The 21,388-nt window shown below is 50.1% G+C and overlaps 1 protein-coding gene across 3 annotated transcripts in view; it reads right to left on the bottom strand.

Moving 5' to 3' along the window:
- Nucleotides 1-2,147: 2,147 nt before the first annotated feature.
- GOLGA3 (golgin A3) overlaps nt 2,148-21,388 on the bottom strand; it is a 46,122-nt gene continuing 26,881 nt past the window's right edge. For all 3 annotated transcript variants that reach the window (XM_052654636.1, XM_052654638.1, XM_052654637.1), the window contains exons 9-24: nt 21,217-21,354; nt 19,463-19,624; nt 18,855-19,223; nt 18,017-18,094; nt 16,987-17,250; nt 15,751-15,845; nt 14,761-14,977; nt 12,968-13,111; nt 12,138-12,335; nt 11,234-11,350; nt 9,056-9,195; nt 8,333-8,465; nt 7,989-8,111; nt 7,080-7,244; nt 6,058-6,221; nt 2,148-5,477 (exon numbers count right to left, since the gene is read on the bottom strand). In XM_052654636.1, the coding sequence (XP_052510596.1) occupies nt 5,261-5,477; nt 6,058-6,221; nt 7,080-7,244; nt 7,989-8,111; nt 8,333-8,465; nt 9,056-9,195; nt 11,234-11,350; nt 12,138-12,335; nt 12,968-13,111; nt 14,761-14,977; nt 15,751-15,845; nt 16,987-17,250; nt 18,017-18,094; nt 18,855-19,223; nt 19,463-19,624; nt 21,217-21,354 (2,724 nt within the window). In that variant the 3' untranslated portion in view covers nt 2,148-5,260. The remainder of the gene's footprint in view (nt 5,478-6,057; nt 6,222-7,079; nt 7,245-7,988; nt 8,112-8,332; nt 8,466-9,055; nt 9,196-11,233; nt 11,351-12,137; nt 12,336-12,967; nt 13,112-14,760; nt 14,978-15,750; nt 15,846-16,986; nt 17,251-18,016; nt 18,095-18,854; nt 19,224-19,462; nt 19,625-21,216; nt 21,355-21,388) is intronic.

The raw sequence follows: 21,388 nt of genomic DNA, 5'->3' as shown, positions 1-21,388 counted from the left end.
CCTGGGGAAGGATTTGCAGCAGGCAGCCAATGCTTCGCACCGTCTCTCCAGCTCGGGGAGCTCAGCCTGCCACCTTGCTGTGCACGTGTCTAGGGAGGCAGAGGAGGACAGCACTGGTGAGGGCTCTGGAGTCCGGTCAAAGCTCCACCAAGAAGTGAGAGAGGCCAATCAGGGTCATGTGTATAGAACTTAGTCCTACAGGGCAGCAGGCCACCTGCAGGGCTAGCAAGCATATGTTCCAGGCAGCAGAGCAAGGAGGATGCCTATGAAGGCCTGGACACCGCCACAGGGCTGGGTCTATAGCTAAGCCAGGTTCCAAGCTGATGCGGAGAAGGAAGGGGGCATGAAGCAGAGACCTGGGCTGTGAGGGAGCTGTGGGCTGGGCCGGACCAGCGAGGAGGAGACCCTGAGGGTTAGGAGGCCAGGGGGACTCTATGTCAGTCAGTCAAGGGAAGGGGCTGTTTTCTGGATGAAGGCAACCCCTTTGGCTTTCAACACACCAGGGCTCGAGTATAGGAAAATCACTTTGAAAAGTCTATCAGGTATTTAGAAATGCACACTGAAAGCTCACAAACAAAATGAAGGTCCTGTGAGAACTCACGAGCCCAGAAATGTTCGTCATGTTCTGACCTGCAGATTATGTGTAAGAACCCAGCGGGTCACTTTCTCCAGCAATTCCCAGACCAGGTGAAAGAAGGCTGAGTTGATAACTTCTAGATGCTTCCACCTCCAGATGCTGCAGTGATTCACACGTTTCCAATTCCAACCTGGCCCAGAAGCATACTGCTTGGGGTAGAGGCTGCTCTGAGCTCCTGGAGGTGCCCACTCCACACGGACAGGCTGGGATGAGAGAAGGGGCCTGGCATAGGAGTGCTGCCCCCGCCTCCCCCCCAATAGGCAGAGAAAAGGATCAGCAACACAGTTTAACACCTCTCCTGTTTCCAGGAAAAAGGCAAGGCCAAAGAAAACTTTTTTTTACCAGAAGTTGCAACATTCTTTGCTAAGTGAAATAGGCATAAAGGCAAGCAGAATTCCAATAAATGCTGCTTCTGGTATGGGCCACTGGTGATGGCTAAGAATTCCACCTCATCTAAGGGGAAGGCTTGGAGACTTTTCCAACAGCTATCACGCTTATCCACCACACTCGGCACCATGGCATCAGTAATCCTCTCTCTACTCCCCACCTAGTCTGCACGACGACAGAGAAGCCTTCGTGATCTGGAGGACTCAGCACCACATACTCGGCCCCGCACTCAGCACATGTTTCTGCCGGTACTCCATCCCCCTTGGAGCCAGGAAGCAGCTGCCCATGAATCTTCACTTGGATCACTCCTGTAATACCCACTGTATGACTGTTAGGGGGGTACAGCAGAGAACTTCTATGTGACAAAGGAGATACAGCTTAAAAATACATCCATCAACTCATTTGTTTGGGGCCTGCAAATGTGTAGCAGCTTTACAGAAAAAGGAAAAATTTAATACTTATGATCACCCCCTTCATGACTACTGATTGTAGAGATGAGAATTTGCATCGCAATGTTTCAGGAAGTTAAGATCACAAAAGGAGGCAGTCAGAGCAGTTTCATTTAGGTCTGGGTGGTACACGGAATGCCTGACCCTAAATTGCTTATAGACACTGAGGCAGAAGCACAATGAAACATCTATCTGTCCCATCACAAAATAAAATTCTGTGATCACTGATTAACTTCTCATTTTCTGTACATTTTTTACCATGCTGGTTATGATAACATTTAACTGAAGAATGAGAACATTTAAGTAAAGAATCTACATCCGGTTTACTCTCATTGATTGACAAGAAAGTGTGAATGAAAAAGACGGGTGAGACTGGGGAGCCACAGGGCTGAGACTGCCGTGGGCAAGGGATGGTCAGTGGAGGGCAAGGCTGGACAACACTCCAGACCAGGAAGCATGTGTGTGGCGCATCCGCGGCCTCAGGAGTGGTTTACTCAGAAGTGTCTCCCTTGTGAGACATTTCACAGCCATCTGAAGCTTTGACAGAATAAAATTCTTTTACGTGTTTGAACATAGTTGGTTAACAACGTGAGGTAACAGTTACTCCCAGAAATGACAAAATATATAGCTGAAAATGAAGCCACCCCCAATGAAATATAAAAATCTTTAACAAAAAATAGTTTATTGCACAAAATTCAAGGAATTCCCAAGCACACTTAAATTTATAAAAAAATCAACATGCTTTTTAAAGTTACAATTTGTTGTGCATGGTGACACCTTTCCCCTGAACAGCCCCAACCTGAGGACTCCCTTTTAATGAGGAAATTTTTAATAGACATGAATAACTTAACACCACCGAGTTTTCTAGATCCTTTAAAACATGACCCTCAAGGATCCTATCGTTAACCTGAGACCACCATACGCTGAGAATCGCCTGGCATGGGAGTGAGTGACTTGTTTGAGTAAGGCTCAGAGTGTCTCACACGCCCCTGCACTATGCATGTCATGGGCTCTTGGGGAGGCTCCGGGACATTTCTCTCTCAGATCTGCTGGTCCCTTTCACTACTAGCAGTCTTTACATGACATTTAATTTTTGTTAAAAAAATACTCATAGGAATATATGTCCTGATGACTCTGCAGGCCCATGGCTTTAGCAGTATCCTTAAGACCAAGAAAGTCTTTAAACTGAGGAAGAGTTTAATGAGAATCTTCCTAACACAGCTTTCCACGGGCTGTCTTCTTCAAGGCCCATCTTGGTACCTGGACCCCAGGCCAGAGAATGAACCAGTTTCACATCCTAGCAAAAACAATGCCTGTTACACCTCCCGAATAGTAGAACAAAGGCATGTAAATCCGTGGCATCTATGTGATGGGTACCGTGGAAAAATCAATGATAACCACCTCGCAGTAAGTTATTTTTGGAACATAAGAAAATCAAGTCATAACATCGTGAAGTGTCCAAGCTGACACGTCCTCCAATGAGGACACAAGGTACAGGATTAACAACATACACAAATGCAATGTGATGACGAATGTGTTTCTACAAGTACTCCAGAGTTGACTGTTGTTTTCCATGAGCAAATTCCTAATTCCCACTTCTGCCCATGGAAGAAGAATATTTCAAATGCTGGGAGGCAGGAGCGCCAGTAAAGTCTCTCAGAGGAAAAAAAAAGCCTTAACAAACCAAGAGCAGGTGACTTCAGTCCAACTTCCTCCTTTAGGATAATTTGTTAAGGAAGCCTGGACACAAGGGCCCCAGATCAGGAACTGCAGGCCAGCGTGACGGCACAAGGGGCACACACAGGACAGGGCAGGGGGTGGGGGGCAGCCAGAGCACTTGGGCCAGAGGCAGGTCAGGCTGGCCCAGAACTACGGATAAGGCTGGCACAGGAGGTTGGCAGGAGCCCCAAGGAGGTGCTGCTGCTGAAACAGAGGGTGACTCCACAAAGGAAAAGGGGTGAAAAACAGAGACTGGCTTTCTCTTGATGGACACACTCAAGATTTGCTCATCATTTCCTAAGGAAGAAGATGCACGGTGATTTTCCAGAAGACCTTAGCAAGGAGCGAGAAAGCAGCTACAAAGTGAGGCTAAGTGACTTCTTGGCTCTAAAATTAAAGGATAACGCAGCCAAAATAAATAAGAATGTAAATTACCATTTTTCTTTTCCAATGGTACAAAAACAGTTTGTCAAAAATGATTTCCAACTTAGAAGGAAAAGTAGAATATATTTATATAATGAAGGTTCAAGTATAGTTTCCAAGAATAACCCTGTACAAATGATATACGTATTTTAGAAGTTCCAATACTTGCTGGAGAACTTTTTAAAATGCTAAACATCTTTCTGATTAGTGCTATTTTAACCTTACTGATTAACCTTCTAACAGCATATTGTGAGAGAACGCAAGCAGCTTAAAAACACCACGCTGTTTTCTCCACAAGAGACCCAGGTGATGAGGTGACACGCGTGTCTGGCCTGATCAGTAACACCGCAGACTTCATCTTCAGACCAGCCGCCCTGCACGGGGGCCACACAGACCCATTCTCTCTCTCTCAACTTGGAACAATAAACATTATTTGACATCATCTTAGCAAACTAGTGACAGACTTTCAAACCTCGAGTCTCAGTCATTCTAGGTGGGACCTCACACACTTGGGGTGTCTGGTTTCCAATAAGGCGTCCCACATGGGAGGCTCTAGAGACCCTCTCGTGCTGACCTGCCCCTTTCAGAAACCTTGCTGCTCTCCAGATGAGAGGGGAAGGCCCTTCTGAAGGCTGTCACACACAGAGGCTGGCAAATCTCGTGATGACCACACAGTGCTGATGGACACTTCCACACAAAGGGAAAGTGGGAGGCCTGGGGAAGCCTTGCTCCCAGGTTGGGAGCCTGCAGGCAGCCCTGCCTTATTCTCCTCACCGCCCCTCCTCTCTTCTCCTGAAGCCCCTCCCCACACCTCACGTGTCAGGTCAGCGCCTGCTGACCGTGGTGTCTGTGTGGCATCCTGGTGGTCATCAAGCCTGCCCAGGGGTTGGCTGGGGTGAGTGAGGCCATGCAGGACCAGGGCTCGAACAGGTGGGTGTTGTGCACTCATGACAAGGAAAGACCCTCAAAATAGAGTGAAACTAAAATAACGAAGAACTTCTGTCTAAGAATATTTGGCTTTGGGAGGTAAATAAATTTCTTAAAATATAATTTTCTGACATTCCTAAATTCTACATGTACATTATTTCCTAACAGCAGATTTTCAAAAGGCAATCAATAAAAAGACAATTCGGGTCATTCTTAAATAATATAAGGATATTCTTTTTAAAGTTTAGATTATGATTTTCAGTATTTATATACATATCCTATGGAGAGATGGCTATTGAAATCAAAATAAAATAAAATAAAAACCAAAGGTGCAAATGAAGCCTCACTCCTGCGGGGTAGTAAAACTCTTACTGAATCAGGCAGGAAAGTGAGAAACCGGACTCAGCTGTGCAACATCTCTACCAGCGACCGTCCGAGAGCAGCGTCTATGGTCATGCCTAAGATACCTTCTCTACACGTATGCTTCAGACACATCCAAAAATGTCTCACTGAGACCTAAATTAGGTTTCTAAGATTTGGTCACTTCGTGGGAAAAGCTGGTTGTGATCTGCAAATGATTATTTCTCAATCCTTGGCTCCTGTTTTGTTATTTTACTCCTTGTAAAGGCAAACGCAAAACTTAAATTTCACCTCTTAGAAAAACATAGAGCACACAGTCAAATAAATAACATCGATGAGAGAACATTCCTCGGGGTAGTTACAAACACTCAGGGTGGGGATGCTCGGCGGTCACTGTTCCAAGTCCTTCTCGCGAGGCCCTGCCCTGACCGTGCCGCTCTGTGTCTCCTCTAGGGTTGGCGTGATCTCCCGGTGGTGAGGGGCTGGCGGGGTCCCCCTGAGTCCATGAGGACAGCGACTCATGCACAGTGACTGCGTGTGCCTCCATCTGGCGCTGCAGGCTGTCCATCTCCTGCCTGGGGAGACAGGGGAGGGAGAGGAAGGGACGTGGTCAAAGGAGAGCCAGGGAGGGCGCCGCTGCTCCCCTAGAGACAGCCCATCACCTAGGACTCGGCCCTGACGAGCCTCAACTGGACGGCAGGTGCTCACACTCACAGGACCCATTGAATCTCTCTACTGGGACCAGCAAACTGATTGGCTCACAGAACAAATGGGACTCTGGGCATTTTCCTTTGCTCACAGAGGCCCACAAGCCAGGCAGCTCTGCACATGCTGACTGCTGCTTGGGGAGAATGTGGGGAAGACAGAGCTGAATCTGTCCTGCCTGGCTTCTTCAGGGTCAAAAACGATACCTGCCCACACCCTCCAGACACGGGCCTCCTGATGCTTGGCCACTGAGTGTCATTTAGCTCAGGACAGCTCCCACCTTAGAGACAGAGCGAGAGGCATGGGACCCCATGGTCCCCTCCCACCCCCTACCCCCAGAGCTGCTCGGCCTCTGCTGGATGTGGGGTGCTGTAACAGGAAAGATTCTTCCAAGTTAAACAAGAAATGTATCTGTAAAGACTAAGCCATGGAGCCCAGTGTGGTTCGTACTTGAGCTGCTGGAGGCAGCTGTTGAGGTTCTTGAGGGGTTCCTTGCTCACGGCAGGAGGGGGCCGCAGCAGTTCCTCCAGCAGCGAGGCCGGGACAGGGCAGTCGGGGATCTTCACCGGTGTCACGGGGCTGGAAGAGCTGGCTTCTCCTTTTGGCTCCTTTCTCTGTTTTTCAAAGCACACGGCTAGTTTCCCACTTGGAGGCCTACCCCCCGACCCCTTCCCCAAGGGTCCCTGCCATCACACGTACTTCTGGAGGCGCCTCCCCAGATCCCCAAGGGTTTCTGGGGAGGCAACTCCCACTCCGCAGAGCTGGAAGCCTCGGGGGTTCAGGAAATGTCTGCTAAATAGAAAATCTTCCTAACCATGTAACAAATACTATAGTCCTGGCTCTTCAGGGGCATGGACCTGACCAGAGGCCCCCTAATGACAGCTCACAGGTGGGGCTTTCCAGAGAGACCAAGGCCTTGACTCTGAGTTTCCCTGAGAAATTAAGTCAATTTTCCAACTCGTAAGACTCCCCTTCCTTGGACTTCTTTTTCCATAGATAACCAAACCATGCTAAATAAACCTCTGAATCTGAGTAAGTTCTTTGCACCAGCAAAGTATTTACATAGGCTGAGGAGAGAAACAAATTGTGGGTAAACAGATAATCTGAAAGAGCTCATGACAGCAGTTTCAGGGGTTCCTGGGCCCTCGAGCCTGTTCTGGCAGCTGTGTGTCCCAGCTGGGCTCACCTAGAAGGCCAGGGACTCTTGTTAACACAAGCAAACCATGCCCTCATTTGGTTTGGAAAGCATATTACAATAAAATGGCATCTGAATTCATAGAAAGAGGCCAACGTTCTGTTAGAAAAAGCACTAAATTAAAAAGATTTGGCCAGTGGTCCAAAAAGAATATGCCATCATCATTTCACGTGGTTGTTGCCCAACACTGATTAAATGTAACTTTATGACTGAATGGCTGCCGACCATCAGCCAACACGTCTACAACGGCCTGCTGATGGCCCAGGCGGCCTCATACCATCTTGGCTGCTCCTCGCCGCAGGTCCAGCTTGAGCTGCTGGTTTTGCTGGAGCAGTGTCTTCATGTTGTTCTTCAGTTCTGACACTTTAGCTTGAAGCATAAATTTATCTTTCTGGGTCATAGACAGGTCTTCCCGTACCATCTCCAGCTCAGATTTAATATTCTAAAGAAAGTGGAGTCATAGATTTTCAAACACTGAAAGATCTTAAGCACACTGCACAAATCTTAGTTTGTACGTCACAATTCTAAGGGGCTGGGGCTACTAGCCTGGCTTTGTACACTAAAGCTTTTGTGTGACGCTCCCCTCCCAGCAACACTCCTCTCTAGGAGTCTACACTGCAGAGAATCCAGTTACAATTCCGTCCTCAATGTTCCCATCCAAACTTCAGAGCTTCTGCCGAGGAACCAGTAACATTCCCATATCCACATCTGACAATGAACCCAATCCTTGTATAAATTCCAAGGTCAGCTACTAGAATAAGCTTAACTGTTCCCAAGACAGAAGACAAAGCAGTTCTGATGATTACAAGCTGTCCATCCACATGTAGGAATCTCAGTCAGAGTCACCCCCCACCCCCCAACCCTGATCCCATCCTCGAGCAGTCAAGACCGTATGTACATAGACTTCCTCTCAGAGAAGCTCATCACACACTGGTGAATTGCACTCTCATATACTGGACTTAATGAAATCTCGTTCCTGGGACAATTGCACAGCTCAGCCCAGGGGCTCTGGTCTCTCTGCTCGGTGTCCCTCAGCTGCCTGACCTGGGCTGCTTTCTGAAACATGAACGATCTGGTGTGAGCACTCAATCCATCAAAAACTCTTGCTGTGCATGTAGCATGCTGCTTGGCATGATACTGGGAAGAGCTGGGGGGGTTGCTGCTGGGGCCCTGACATGACCTGTACCTGTAACGACTGCTGTATTCCATCCAACTCCTGTTTACTCTGGTGCTCGGTCAAGTCCAGCTGCTGTTTCAAGGACTGGATTTCTCTCTCTTTCTGATCCACCTCCCATTTGAGATTTTCCATCTAGAGATGGAAAAACATCACATGATCCAAAGAATTTTAAAATGGCGTTCTTGCATTATAAAATTGCTGTAACTCTATCTCTTCGTATCATTTAATACACTTAGGAAAAAAAAAATCCCTTTCCAAGAAGACAGGGAATGAAGTGAATGTGTCAAGCAGAGTCTTGTTCTGTAAGCCCTGTTAACTGGGGAGGGAAAGCTGCCCAGTGAGTCACCTCTCACCTCTTGGTTTCCTATGGGTTCTTTGCTCAGCTGCTCATCCAGCTGCTTCTGCAGCAGCTGGAGCTGGGTCCGGGCCTCTGCCAGCTCCGCCTGGAATTCTGCTATTTCCTGCGAGTGCTTCCCCTCCTGGATCCTAGCACAAAAAATGAGAAGGAATAAAATTGCAGCGTTCTTCCAATGACCTTCCCACTCAAAACGCTTTCAGTTGACTGTTAGATGTCCTGGGTAACATTCATAAGGACAAAACTCGCGTACCGCACTCCCTGGATGGGGACTGTTCTAGGAGTTGTGAATGCACTTGCTCAACTAATGCTCACAACCCCTGGGAGGGCTTCTCCATGAGTGCCCAATCATAGATTACAATGGGAGGAAAAGTGTCACAGAGTTCAATGCATGTGCACTGCCCAACACATGTGCGCTTACACACGTTTGAGCTGAGACCCCCCCAGTGGGAGCCCACAGTGAGCATCAGTGGTGGGCACAGCCCCCAGGGCTCTCTGTCCTTACAGAAGGACCAGCGAGGCACAAAGTGGGAGCACACAGCATCAAGGCCAAAGTTTCAGTGTTAAGCTGTAGGCATTCTGAGATAGCAACTGGATGCATTTTTCCTCCTTAGATCTGCCTCCAGAGATCTGCCCAGCAATGTGCTAGAACACAGGGGACCCTGGTGTGTCGAAGGTGCTAACTGGAGATGAGATGGTGGTGGCACCCAATCCTACTTACTGGAGCCCGTCGGCCTCTGCCTGTAGCCTCTGGACCTCCTGCTCCTTGGCCTGCAGCTCCTTCTTCACCTCGCTCAGCTCTAAGGTGGCAGCCTTAAAGTGGCGGCGATTGTGGCCCGCTTCTGCCTTGGCTGCAGCAACCTAAAACAAAAAACATTAGCACTGTCAAGGACAGAGGCAGAACCTCGCAGCACATGTGGAGGCAGCTGCCCCAACCCCCACAACCTAGCCGCTCTTGCAGGCCTTCCTTCCACAGCTTTTCAAGGTGCCTGTCAAGGATGAAAGCACTGAACACACACTTGGCCTGAAAGCATGCAACGTGGCAGCAGCACCTGCTGAGCGAACCGTTATGTTCAACCTTCTTGGCCTCAGTGGTTCTTACAGTCATTCTCAAGTGTATCTGCATATTTCTTGTTACTTTTGTTCATAATTTATGTATTGAGGAAGAATCTACCTTTCCATCAGACCGTCTAAGTGTAACAACGCTACTGCTCATTTTCCTTTAAGGATGTAACTAGCTTTTTCATGGTTTAACAACATTTTATCTCAACATTTCTGAGAAGATAAGCAAATTCTCAGAATATAACAACATTTTTCATTTGCTTTTCCAATATTCTAGTTTTCTTGTCTAACTACACTAGCAAGTACTTCATGTAAAAGAAGTTTAAAAAAAATATTTATAGTATATGACAAATGAATATAGAAAGAACTCATATATACCTGGAAAAAACTCCAATAGAGGGTGTTAGCAGTGGTTGTCACTAGGTAGAGATTCAAGATACTTTAATCTCCACATGCACTAAAAATTGTTGCTAGTATGTACTATTTTTACAATTAGGACTATCAGACCAAATGTACTTGGAAAAATAGGCATCATTTACAATTACTGCCCTTAAAAAAAGAAATCAAATATACATCATCCCCCCAGCACTTCCAGTTAAAAATTGCCTAGTTGCAAATTCTTTAAGGTGAGAATAAAACTATTAAGTGATACCTGAGTACAAATCAAAAGACAGGAAGGTGGGGGACAGAAAAGCAGGGAGTATTGCTGACTCAGTTTAGAACCATCAGATATGCAGCAACTGCAAGCAAAGATTAAATATGGCAAACAAGGCACATGTGGGTCAAGAAGAAGCTAATAATTGATCGCGTAACAATATTCTTAATATATCTTAAAACTAGTACTACTTTAAAAGAATCTCTGGGGACTTCCTTGGCAGTGCAATGGTTAAGACCCTGTGCTTCCAATGCAGGGAGCACGGTTCAGATCCCTAGTTGGGGAACTAGATTCCACATGCTGTGCAGTGCAGCCAAAAAATATTTTTAAAAAATAATAAAAACTAAATAAAAGAATGTCTTACTGTCTCACTCATGAAATAAAAAAAAATATTTCCTTCTATCTCTAGTGCATTATCATGGAGAAATGTAAAAGTAAGTGGCAAAACCCAGGTGATATGCACCTACACACGCAGGAGTGTGCCCACGACAAACGTGTTCTGCCACCTGCTCTGAGAAGGCACTGGGGACAAGAGGGCAAACTAGCCACAGACCTTGTCCCAGGATGCTGATGTTCTCATGAGGAAAGAGCTACACAGAAACCACAGATGATGCATCATGATGGTAAAACTTTAAGTCTACAGCCTGAGGTCCACTCCGCTTGTGGGGTGGCCGGGGCAGGCCTCTCTGTGGGATGAGCCACCTGATGCACTAGTGAACATCTGAGCATGGAAGGCAGCAGCCAGGAAAACTGCTCTAGATGTCGAGAATGGCTCGGGTCTCCAGAACCACTGTTCTCGGGTGCTTCTTTAACACAAATGGGGTCATCATATACTGTTCTTCAGTTTGCTTTTCAGCTCCACACTACATGCAGGGTCTCTTTCCCCAGCAAAGACACAGCTGTGGAGTTCTGTGCACATATCTTAGATCCGCATGACTGCTCCTTAGTTTAATCTAAGCCCTTTCTTCCACTGACGAGTACGGAGACTCCCTCCAGGCTCTGTCACCAACCCCCCATGATGACACCCTGTCCTTGGACCCATTAGCAAAGGTATTCACAGAGAAGTTCCTAGAAGGGAACTGATGAGTCAAGGGTACTAATGCTGAGTTTTTAGACATTTACAAGTTACATTCCAAAAGGCTCCGTGAGGTTGCAGTCTGATACCAGCTGGAAGCCACACACCTGCTCCTCGAGGCCGTGCACCATCACCTTTTCCTTCTGTAGTGCGGCCTGCAAGGCCTGGACAAGCTGCTTCATCTGGCGGTCCTCTTCTTCCTTGCGCTGCAAAACTGCCTGCACCTACAGCACATTCCAAGAGGGGTAAGGAAGGAAGGACATCAAATTTCCAAAGCCTGAAGAGCCCTGGGAGAAAGCACAGGCCACTGTGATCAGGGTCATGTGAGGGAATCAAGCATCACATGGGAACAAGACATCATGACATGTTATCAACAAAGGTACACGCCAGCAAAGTGTGAGATTTCTACTTCTGGAGAACACTGTTCTCAAAACTGAAATCTCAGATCACATGAGCACAATCATATGATCATATTCAAACATAGGGTTAGGAGCCCAAAATATGCATATAAATCGGGGTTATCAATGCAGTTGTCTTCATGGCGAGGAAGGTAACTCAGATGGTGGGAACTAGCACATAGGAAAATCTGGAAGCTCTTTTAAGCCCGGATTATTCAAGGCAGGGGCTGGGCTGGGCTGGTAAAAAACCCAGAGGGGCTGCAGAGCTGAGGAACTGACACCCTACTGTCTGTAGGGTGACATCCACCAGAGTTCGAACCCCAGCGCTGAATCACAGGAGGCCCTCAGGTCGGAGCTAGGAAAGGGTCTCCTCTGCACCCCCAGGGAACCTTAGGGACTGAGTCTAGTTCCTTTAAAGCTCAGCTCCCCTGCTCCACCACCACCTCAGGACAGGCAGAGGGGCTGAGGCTTCAGCAGATCCTCTGGGCCTCCGTCTCCATGCCTCTACTCTGCAGGCATCTGTGATGAAGCACAGACGATGCAGCCAAGGCCCTCAGAGTCTGCCTGGCCTGTAGCAGGTTTCCTCCTGCTTCCGGCAAATGAGTTCCAATACCTGAAGGTTCAGCTGAACTAGGTCTGCTTCCCTCTTGGCTAATGCCGTCTCTAAGATGCTGTTGTGCTCTCTCAAGGCTGCATTGGACTGCCCGAGGCCCGTGAGCTTCCCTCTCTCGTGCTCCAGTTCCAAAGCTAGCTTCTTATTGGACTCCTCAAGGCGCTTTATCTTCCTCCTGAAGCCTCTGGACTCTTGAAGCTGAAACAAATCAAAATCACCGGTTTTTGGAGCCACTGTACTCCAGGCACCGAATGAATAATACCACAACGCAACAACACACAGCTGAGCACCAGATGCAGCAGACCCTCGCTCCACAGCTGGCAAGGCTGCTGTGGCCACGCCTGCTTCTCTCCTAGACCCACAGCCGACAGCCAGTCCTCTCCTGTGGACTGTGGGCTTCTGGAGCAGCACATCCAGGTTGGAGCCCAGGCAGGCCCAGAGCTGAGTGTGACAGAGATGACCATGAAATGTGCATGCAGCCTGCAGCTCCCGACAGCCACCTTGGGACCCTGTGCAGAACCCAGGGGACATCACCATGCTGCAGCACGTGGCACCACCTGAAGCCACAGCTGTCTCTGAGCCTAAGGGTTATGTGGAGATCTTCCGGGCTGGGTTTCTTATTTGCCACACTGGAGTGAGAGCAGGCACAGCAGGCCTCACTGAAGTGCATGAAGGGTGTCCAGCAGGGCAGGTAGTCAGACCCAGGGGAGTGGATGGACAACCCCCAGAAGCACAGAGTGGAGGCCAAGCACTCAGGCTCGGCTGTACCCCGACCCTAAACATGGGGCAGTGCTCATCCTTGGGCAGTGGGACGGCAGGGCTTGGCCTACCTCGTCCTCCAGCTCCAGCACCTTCTCCCGCTGCTCCTCCAGCTCCTGGCCGGTCAGTGAGATGACCTCCTGCAGCTCCCTCTCCAGCATCATCTTGCTGTGGCTGACAGCCTGCAGCTCCGCCTCCAGCACCTGGACCCGCTCCTGACGGCCGGGATTGAAGGTGCGTTTGGTTAGGGTCTCACCAAAGCCCCCCACGTCAGCATGAGGCTGCCACTGACGGCAGCCCACTGACGGCATGAAGCTGCCAGCCACATGTGACAGCCTTCCCTCTCCTTCAAGAGACACAATGAAGTACCAGGTGTCACACAGTAATGACTAACTTTTTCAGTTAATGCTTTGAAAATACAGAAAGAGCTATAAATTATTGTCTTTGGCAAATAAGTAAGTAGATTAATTAAGCAGATACTTTAAAACAAAATGGAAACTGCAAATAAGTTCTCCTCCTGATACTGTATAAAGTAAGTGTGTGAGAGGGAATACTGAATTTATATATTTTGGCAAGAGAACACCACACTATGCTACAGTGTCCTCCAACTCATGAATTCTCAAATTGATAGAAGAGAAAAACAAATATGAGAAAAAAATACAAATACTAAGCTTAAGTGAAATGACTCAAAATCTGTGGGTAATAAACGAAATACAAATTAACTGAGGCAGAGCTTCATGCCTACTAGCGGGTGTGAAGGGAGATGGTAGGCTCCACATTGCCGGGATCTGGGGAACCAGGGCACTTGTGACTGACACAGAGTGGCAGTGCAGCCCCAAGGGACACCTGAGGGCCTTTACGTATGAACACACCCCCCTCCACACACACCCACACCCACACCCACACACACACACGGCACTTGTGACTGACACAGAGTGGCAGTGCAGCCCCAAGGGAAACCTGAGGTCCTTTACGTATGAACACACCCCTCTAAACACACACACAGAGGACAAGCACGCCTGCCTGCTGCCCTGCCCTCCTTCCCACAGGCTCTCCCTCAGGATGCCAGAGTAGGAAGAGAGGCTCCAGAGGACGCAGCCCTCAACCCTTGCCATGCGCACATTCCCTCTTCCTTCTGACGCCAAGCGTTTCATAGCCACTTCCATCCACTATGCTGCACATGCTATCTGACCCATGGGCTTGTCTCCAGCACCACCCCCCACCCCCGTTCCCCGGCGCTGGCCTCCACGGGGCACGGGGCTCCGCGAGCCCCGCCATCAGCTCCTCCCATTGCCATCCTGCCGCCTCCGCTTCGCTCCCAGCGCCTCAGGCGCCGTTACTACCTGAGGCTCCCCAGCCTCCACCCGGGGCGGGTCTCAGTCTGCTCTGTCTCACCCAAGAGCCAGCCCAAACTTCCCCTGCAGCCAGACACCCACCCACCCCATGCCCCCAGACCCAGCGCATAGCACAGCCGGCACAGGAGCACCCCTCTGCTGAGATGCCCCCTTTCACTGAAAGCGAGTTCAGACGTCACCTTTCCCAAAAGCTTTTCTGGACTCTCCAACCCTCACCCTGAGGCCCTCGCATGCTGCACTCATGCGCTCACAGAGCTTCACCTACTTACAGAGCCTCCTCCCCACAATGAGGCAGAGGAGGACTGGAGCGAGCAGGGGCCACTCCACACACTTCATCGGGGTCCCTGGTCATTTCACGACCATGAGGTATCTGAGAAAAACACTGCCCACACGCTTGCCCCACACTGCTTTTCTAGACCCTCTAAGACGGTTTCGGAGGGGAGCTGCCTATAAACGTCATGCCCCTACACCAAGTCTCTGCAAGTGGCCGAAGCAAACAGGTTACCCACATGCAAGGTGAGGTCGCTGCCGCCGGTGGCTGCCTGGGCTCTCAGCTGGCTCAGCTCGGCCTCGGCCGCCTCCTTGGCCGCGAGGGCCTCCTGCAGGCGGCGGCTGAGGATGCCCACTGCATTCTCGTAGGCCTTGTGCTTGGTCTTCATCTCCTTCTGTGCGCTGGTCAGGTCCGAACCCAGACGCTTCATCTTCTGCTTCTGTTCTGTGATGGCCCTGGGATGTGGCAGAGACAGAAGGAATCTCAGCTCACCTCTGAATTCACATGCCACACCAAGCACACGCGAAGTACATGTCCATCCAAGCCCCATTCCTCTAGGGCTCTGGATGGAGGCTGTCCCGGCTCCACTCGGTCCAGCTCCGCCACTGCTCAGATCTGCCTCCTCAGGATGTGGTTGGTGGGTGCCCCTGAGGAGCCTAGCACTGCATTTCAACTGCCCCGCTCCCCTTTCGGAGCTGTTTAGATGATTTGGTGGAGGCAGAAAGAGTCCCCTCCTCCCAAAAAGAAAGACTTCCAGCGATCCTCCTGATTAGCAGCAAGAAACTCAACATTCAGGCTCACAGTAAAACAGTGGCTGACCAGAGCAGAGTGCTGTGGGACACACCTTGGGAGTGGAAGGGCCTGGCGTGGGCCGAGGGGGACCAACACAAGCGTCCGCCCTGGGCAGGGAGCTGGTGCAGGAAGGGCATTGCAACAAGTTCTTGACACGAGAAAGCAACAAAAACAAAAACAGACAAGGGAGTGTTTGTGAAAAGATATGTTATGTTGGCACATCCACGTGTAACCATCAAGTCTGGATGGAATCACTTTTGCAGCTTTAAATCTGGACTCTGACACCTAAGCCTCCTGGGGTAGACCAGTGAGGGCTGGACACACCATGCTGGGGTCCCCTGGTGTGGACCAGTGAGAGCTGGACAGAGAGTACTGGGGTCCCTGCATGGTACATAACCCCGCCCGACCTCCCCCAGCACATGCCCTGCCCGCATACTTCGTGGCTTCTTGCTGCAACTCTTCTATCTGTTTCTTGAGTACCTCGTTGGCCTCCGTCAGAGCGACCATCTGCTCTTTATCAAACTGCAAAGACTTCAAAGAAAGATAGGAAAAGACAAAATGAGGAGCGTCAGGCCCTCCACCCGAAGCCCCAGTGTTGGGACCAGCTTCCTCGCGGGTAAATGGTGCCCTCTCAGGGCTGCCTTACAGGACACGGGTTTTCAGGAAGATCCAGACAGAGTCCTGAGGTAAGTGACAACTTTAACAAAGGTTAGGAGCATCCTGAGTTGCCTGTGCCAAGGAATGTGGTGGAAACAAGTGAGAAGAACTGGCCAGTGGGGAAACCTCTGGCATCCGGATCCCACCCGGGGGCCCCACTAGACTCCCTGCCAGAGCCCCCAGGCCCCTCCTTGGTTTCTCCCAGCGCCCCCGGGGCAGCCTTGTGCCCCCTCCTGGCCTCACCCACTGCCCCGTCTCCCCCTGTGCAGTGAGCACCAGCCCCGAGGCCCAGCTTGGCCCTCAAAGACTGAGCCCCTCAGTGAGCCCTGTGCTCCCACAGCTCCCAGCCCTCTTGTTCCGCCTGTACCCTCACAGCGCTCAGCTGTGGCCTCCAGCTCACCTGCCCCGCTAGACCCTGCCTGGCCTGCTTGTGGGATTTCTGACACGTCACATGTAAGACAAAGCCCTTGGTCTGACTCCCTGCCCACTGTTCTACCAGGTCTACCGTCTGCCTCAGTTTCTCACACTTGCCATGCTCCTCAGCTGCAAGAATCTGGCCTGAGGTCTCCCTCTCCCCGTCCCATTCCGGAGACCCTCTGATACTGCCACCACCATCTCTCACGGGCTCCTGCCTCCACACTTGCCTACCCTCGACCACAGGGGCCTTCGGGCATGCACAGCGAATCCGGCTGCACCACATTTAAAACCTAGAGCACAAACCAGCGTATTCCTCATGCACCCTGCCACCCGCACAGAACTCCTGTGCCATCCCACACCCAGCAGCCCCCTGGCTTTCTGCTGACTCTCCAGCTCTCAGACGCTGGTTCTAGGCCTCCTTCACAGCTGTATCTGTATATCTGCCTGGACCACCCCTCCCAACCCTCCAGCATCTGAGCTCCAGGAGGGCCTTTTCCAGGTTACTTTTCTAAAAACCTCTCCACATGTCCCTGCCCACCCACCATACAGCCCCAGGCACGTTCAGCTGAGCCCTCACACATCAGACACGCCCCCAAACCTGTAACTGCGTCTCCATCTCGTCACGCTCCCTCTGTGCCAACTGCAAGTGCCCTTCGAGATCCACCACCTGCTGCTGGACCTGTGACACCTCCTTCTGCAGGCGTGAGTGCTCCACCTCCATGGACCTCTTCTCCCCTTGAAGTTTCATCAACTCCTGCCGCAACTCCTTCACCTCTGAGTCCAGCCTCTTCTTCGTGGCCTTCAGCTCACTGATGAGCTGGTCTTTGGAGGTGGCGTCGCGGCGATAGGCCTCCACCATCACCTGCCCAACAAAGACAGAAGCTGCAGCCAGTGGGGTGGGGCTTCCAAGGGGTTGAATGGCATAAACAAAAAAACTCACCGCTTACATCTACAACACTTTTGGGGAGTGAAGATAATGTATTTCAGCAAATGCACGATACCGCCCACTGAGATGTCACAATTTTACAGTCCTCAACATGTCTGGGTGAGACACATAGCAACTACGCCAGCTGCTGGGATTCCTGACCATGTCACCTTCTTGGGGGAATGTGGCCATTCCTTCTCCCTCTACTTGCCCTGCCTGACTTCTGAAGGCACCCCTGCTTGCACCTCAGTGACAAAATCCCCCACCACTTATAACATTCTCAGTCGCCCTTCCTCGGACTCTTGGTGACACTCTGTGTTCATTCGTCCAGAGCAGAATTGGCTTCACTAACGTGAAACACCTTATTTCAATGCTAGACAGTGGTGTGACCGTTATCAAAGACACGCTGAACAAGAGGCTTGGGGCTCTGTGGAAGCAACATGTGCTCATGCTACGTGGTGGCAGGGCACACAATCCGTGAGATAACAGATGCCAAGCCCATCCTGAAAATGCACCTGACTTCAGAGATATAAAAATGGGAGGGGTGAGATACGTGTTTTAGAATCAGTGAAGTGCCTTAAAAAACCTGTAGCCTAGCTGTTACCTTCCTCTTAAGTGATTTCTTTCCAGTAATAAGATTAAACATATAGGATTTTCTTCATGCACTTGTTTTGTGGAAAGAAAACTAACCACATATTCTTACCTTTTGTTGAAGAAACTGTTCCTTTATTTTCTGCGTCTGCTTTTTCAAAGCTCCAGCTTCCTGCTGCAGGTGCTCCACCTATGAGGGACATGACTGCAGATGTTACACTGATGGCTCCAGGAGGGCCCTGTGTCTCGGGGGGACACATGTGCACAGAGGCATCAACAACCTGCCTCCGAGCATCCTGTCCTAGAAGGTAACAGTCAGTCAGTGTCTGCAGAAAAAGTGTACCTACTCCTTGGAGAGAAAACATGTCACTGACTTCCTTTTGATGCTCAGGGAACAGGATTTGAAGACAACATTGTTCCCGACACTAATTCTGCTTCCTCCACACCCTGCAGTTTTCTTGTTCTGTATTTGTTTACTGGTTGCTTGCATCACAGCATGGCAGCTCCCAGGTGTGGGACCATCAGGCCATCTCCCCACCCTCATCCACTCTGTCGATGTGTCCTGGAGGTCACACTAAAGTCAGGCAGCCAGGAAGGAAAAAAAAAAAATCGAAGTTCTAAGCGGCTTTTCCCAAGTCTGAGCTCCTCATCGTAGGTGACTGAAACCAGCATTTCTTGGCAGATTACTTTCAAAGCCTCAAACAACTGTTTTCTAGTTTTCAGCCATCTCCACACCCAGCCGCCGACCCAGGACTGGAAGTACCACACTAGAGGCTATGGACCCTTTCCCCACTGAGCCCTGGGCCCTGCCCTGCAAGTGTTCCTCCATGTTTACAAAGCAAGGTGTTCCAAAACAGGACCAAACAAATAAAATGAATGGCCAGACAATGAGCATTACTTCTCGTATGCATGATTTCCATTCATAATAAAGTGACAGCAAACTGCATTACCTGGCTGGACTTGATGGCTAATTCTTGTCTCAACTGCTCTAAAGTGTCCGACGTGTCCTGGGCCCCCTCTTCCAGGCGTTTCACCCCTCTATTGAATTCCTCTCTGCTGCTCTGGGCTGCCTGCAGAGCCACCTCCAAGACGATCTTCTCATTCTGCAGGGCCTGGATGGCATCTTCTCTGGAGGCAGCATCCCCCTGCAGCTCCTCCAGCCTGGCCTGCAGCTCATCGTAGCGCACCTGCAGGTCCCCAAGGGACTGCTCCTTAGTCTGCAGAGTCTCCTGCGTTGAGGTGAACTGCTTCAACAGGTCCAGGTGCTCCTGCTGCAAAGCCTCCAGCTGCTGGTCTCGCTGATGCAAAGTCAACTTCACCTGGAAAAGGAGGAACCAAAGTCAATGTGACTGCTCTTGAACAAAAACACTGTGTGCTCCAAGAGTTTACTTTTTCCGTGCTCAGGTTTTAAACAATCTGGATGGATGCTCTGGAGGCAGCCTTCGGTGTAAAGCTGTGGCACAGAACATGAGTAGAAGATGGACAGACCAGCACAGATGTGCACCGTGAGGCTGGCCGTGGCACCGGGGCAGTGACGAGAGCCCCAGCAGGTGCTTGCCTGCTCCAGTTGCTGCTCCAGCACTGCCGCCGAGCCCACCATCTTTTGCAGCTGCTCCTTCTCGTCTTCAAACTCCTCAAGCCTCCTCTGCAGGTCCTCCTCTACCATCGTCTTCGCCTCTTGAATCTGCACAAAGGCAGCTTCCTGGTCCAACATGTCAGCCTGGGCCCAGAAGAAAGAAAATTTCTTAAAAAGCAGGACTTGGACTTCCCTGGTGGCCCAGTGGTAAAGAATCCGCCTCCAAACGTAGGGGACATAGGTTTGATCTCTGGGCCAGGAAGATTCCACACGCCTCAGAGCAGCTGAGCCCATGTGCCACAACTACTGAGGCTGTGCTCCAAAGCCCAGGAACTGCAACTACCGAAGCCAGTGCACCCTAGGGCCCGTGCCGCACAACAAGAGAAGCAACAGCAACGAGAAGCTAGTGCACTGCAACAGAGCAGCCCCCACTTCCCACAACTAAAGAAAGCCTACGTGCACCAAGGAAAACGCAGCATGGTCAAAATAAAGAAATATTTTTTAAAAAGGAGGATAACCTGATGGCTACAGATTCAGCAGACAAACCAACTACCCTGGAGAGAAGCCCTGGTCTCCATCACCAACCTGTCCACGACCCACAGACAGAAAGCCCAAAAGTGACAAGAGGGCAGAAAGCTGGTGTCCTCCTGCTGCCCATGAGACAGGCTAGCTGCTTACTCCTTTACCCACAACTCCCTTGCTGACTCTTGGACCCAGCTGAAGACAGAAGCAAGCGGTCCACCCGGTTTTAAGAACTAGGATAAAGTGATGAATGAAAATGCCATGACGACCACTTGTGCGAAGACAGGCTGTACAGCACATCCCCATTTTGGGGTGTGATACATGGCACACTCTCTTCCACAGGATTATTTCCTGATGCCACTTGGTAAAACTAGAGATCAGGGCCAATGGGGCAAATATGGCATTCATCATGACTATGTAGATAAGACTGAACATCTGGGTGTTTTCTTAGGAAAAAAAGCATGAGCTTATAACTTAAAATCTTCTCAGTTCTTTGACACTGAGCCCTTGAAACATATGTTTGACAAAACATGACTGTCTTTTAACTTCCACATCATCTGTGAGGACAAAGGCGCCCATGGGGAGGCAGGGACCACTCTTGTCATAGGATGCCAACCTTCCATGTGCTCCTAAAAGACCACTGATGTTCTCGGCATAAAACTGCCCTGAATACACTGCCGGGATGCCGCAGACCCTTGTTCGCCTTTACTTTTCCAAAAAGCCTGTGAAGCACGTATTATCCACATTTAATACAAAGAGAACAAAGCCCAGAGAGGTTAAGATATTAAGTCCAGGGCCTCAGAGCTGACAAACAGCACAGTTCAAAGCCTCTGCATCTCCTTCCCCGGGGATAATCCACGGAGATGGCTGAACTCGGTCCTAACTACTCCTCGTGGGTGCTGGAGGGTGAAATGTTAATGTAGGCTAAGGGCTGAACTAGGCTGGCCCAGATGGCAGCTCACAGAAGGGCCACAGGTTACCACTAACAACTCAAGAGACAAGAGACGGGATGGGCATAGAGCGAACATGAGGGACAGAATGCTGAAACCTTAGATAACTGCAGATGGTTCAAAAAGGACATTTTAAAAGATATACGGACATATGTACATATATAGTACTAATGTTCACATGTATATGTGTGTATTGTTTTATTTTCTTGATCAACGTAAAAGAAAAATACCCAAACCCCAAGACCCAGAAGGAGCTTGGCCCACCTCAATGCCCTGGAGCTGGGCGGCAATGCGCTCCTTTTCCTTGATGGACCTCTGCTGGGTTTCCGTCAGCTGGTGGGACAGGGACACGTTCTCAAGCTTCAGGTGCTCCAGAAGGCCCGCCTGGCTCATCTGTCCAACCTTCAGAGAAAAACAACATAAAGTTTCAGGTTGC

Source organism: Budorcas taxicolor, chromosome 17, assembly GCF_023091745.1.
Source record: "Budorcas taxicolor isolate Tak-1 chromosome 17, Takin1.1, whole genome shotgun sequence".
NCBI lineage: Eukaryota > Metazoa > Chordata > Mammalia > Artiodactyla > Bovidae > Budorcas > Budorcas taxicolor.
This window is presented reverse-complemented; position numbering and strand designations above follow the sequence as displayed.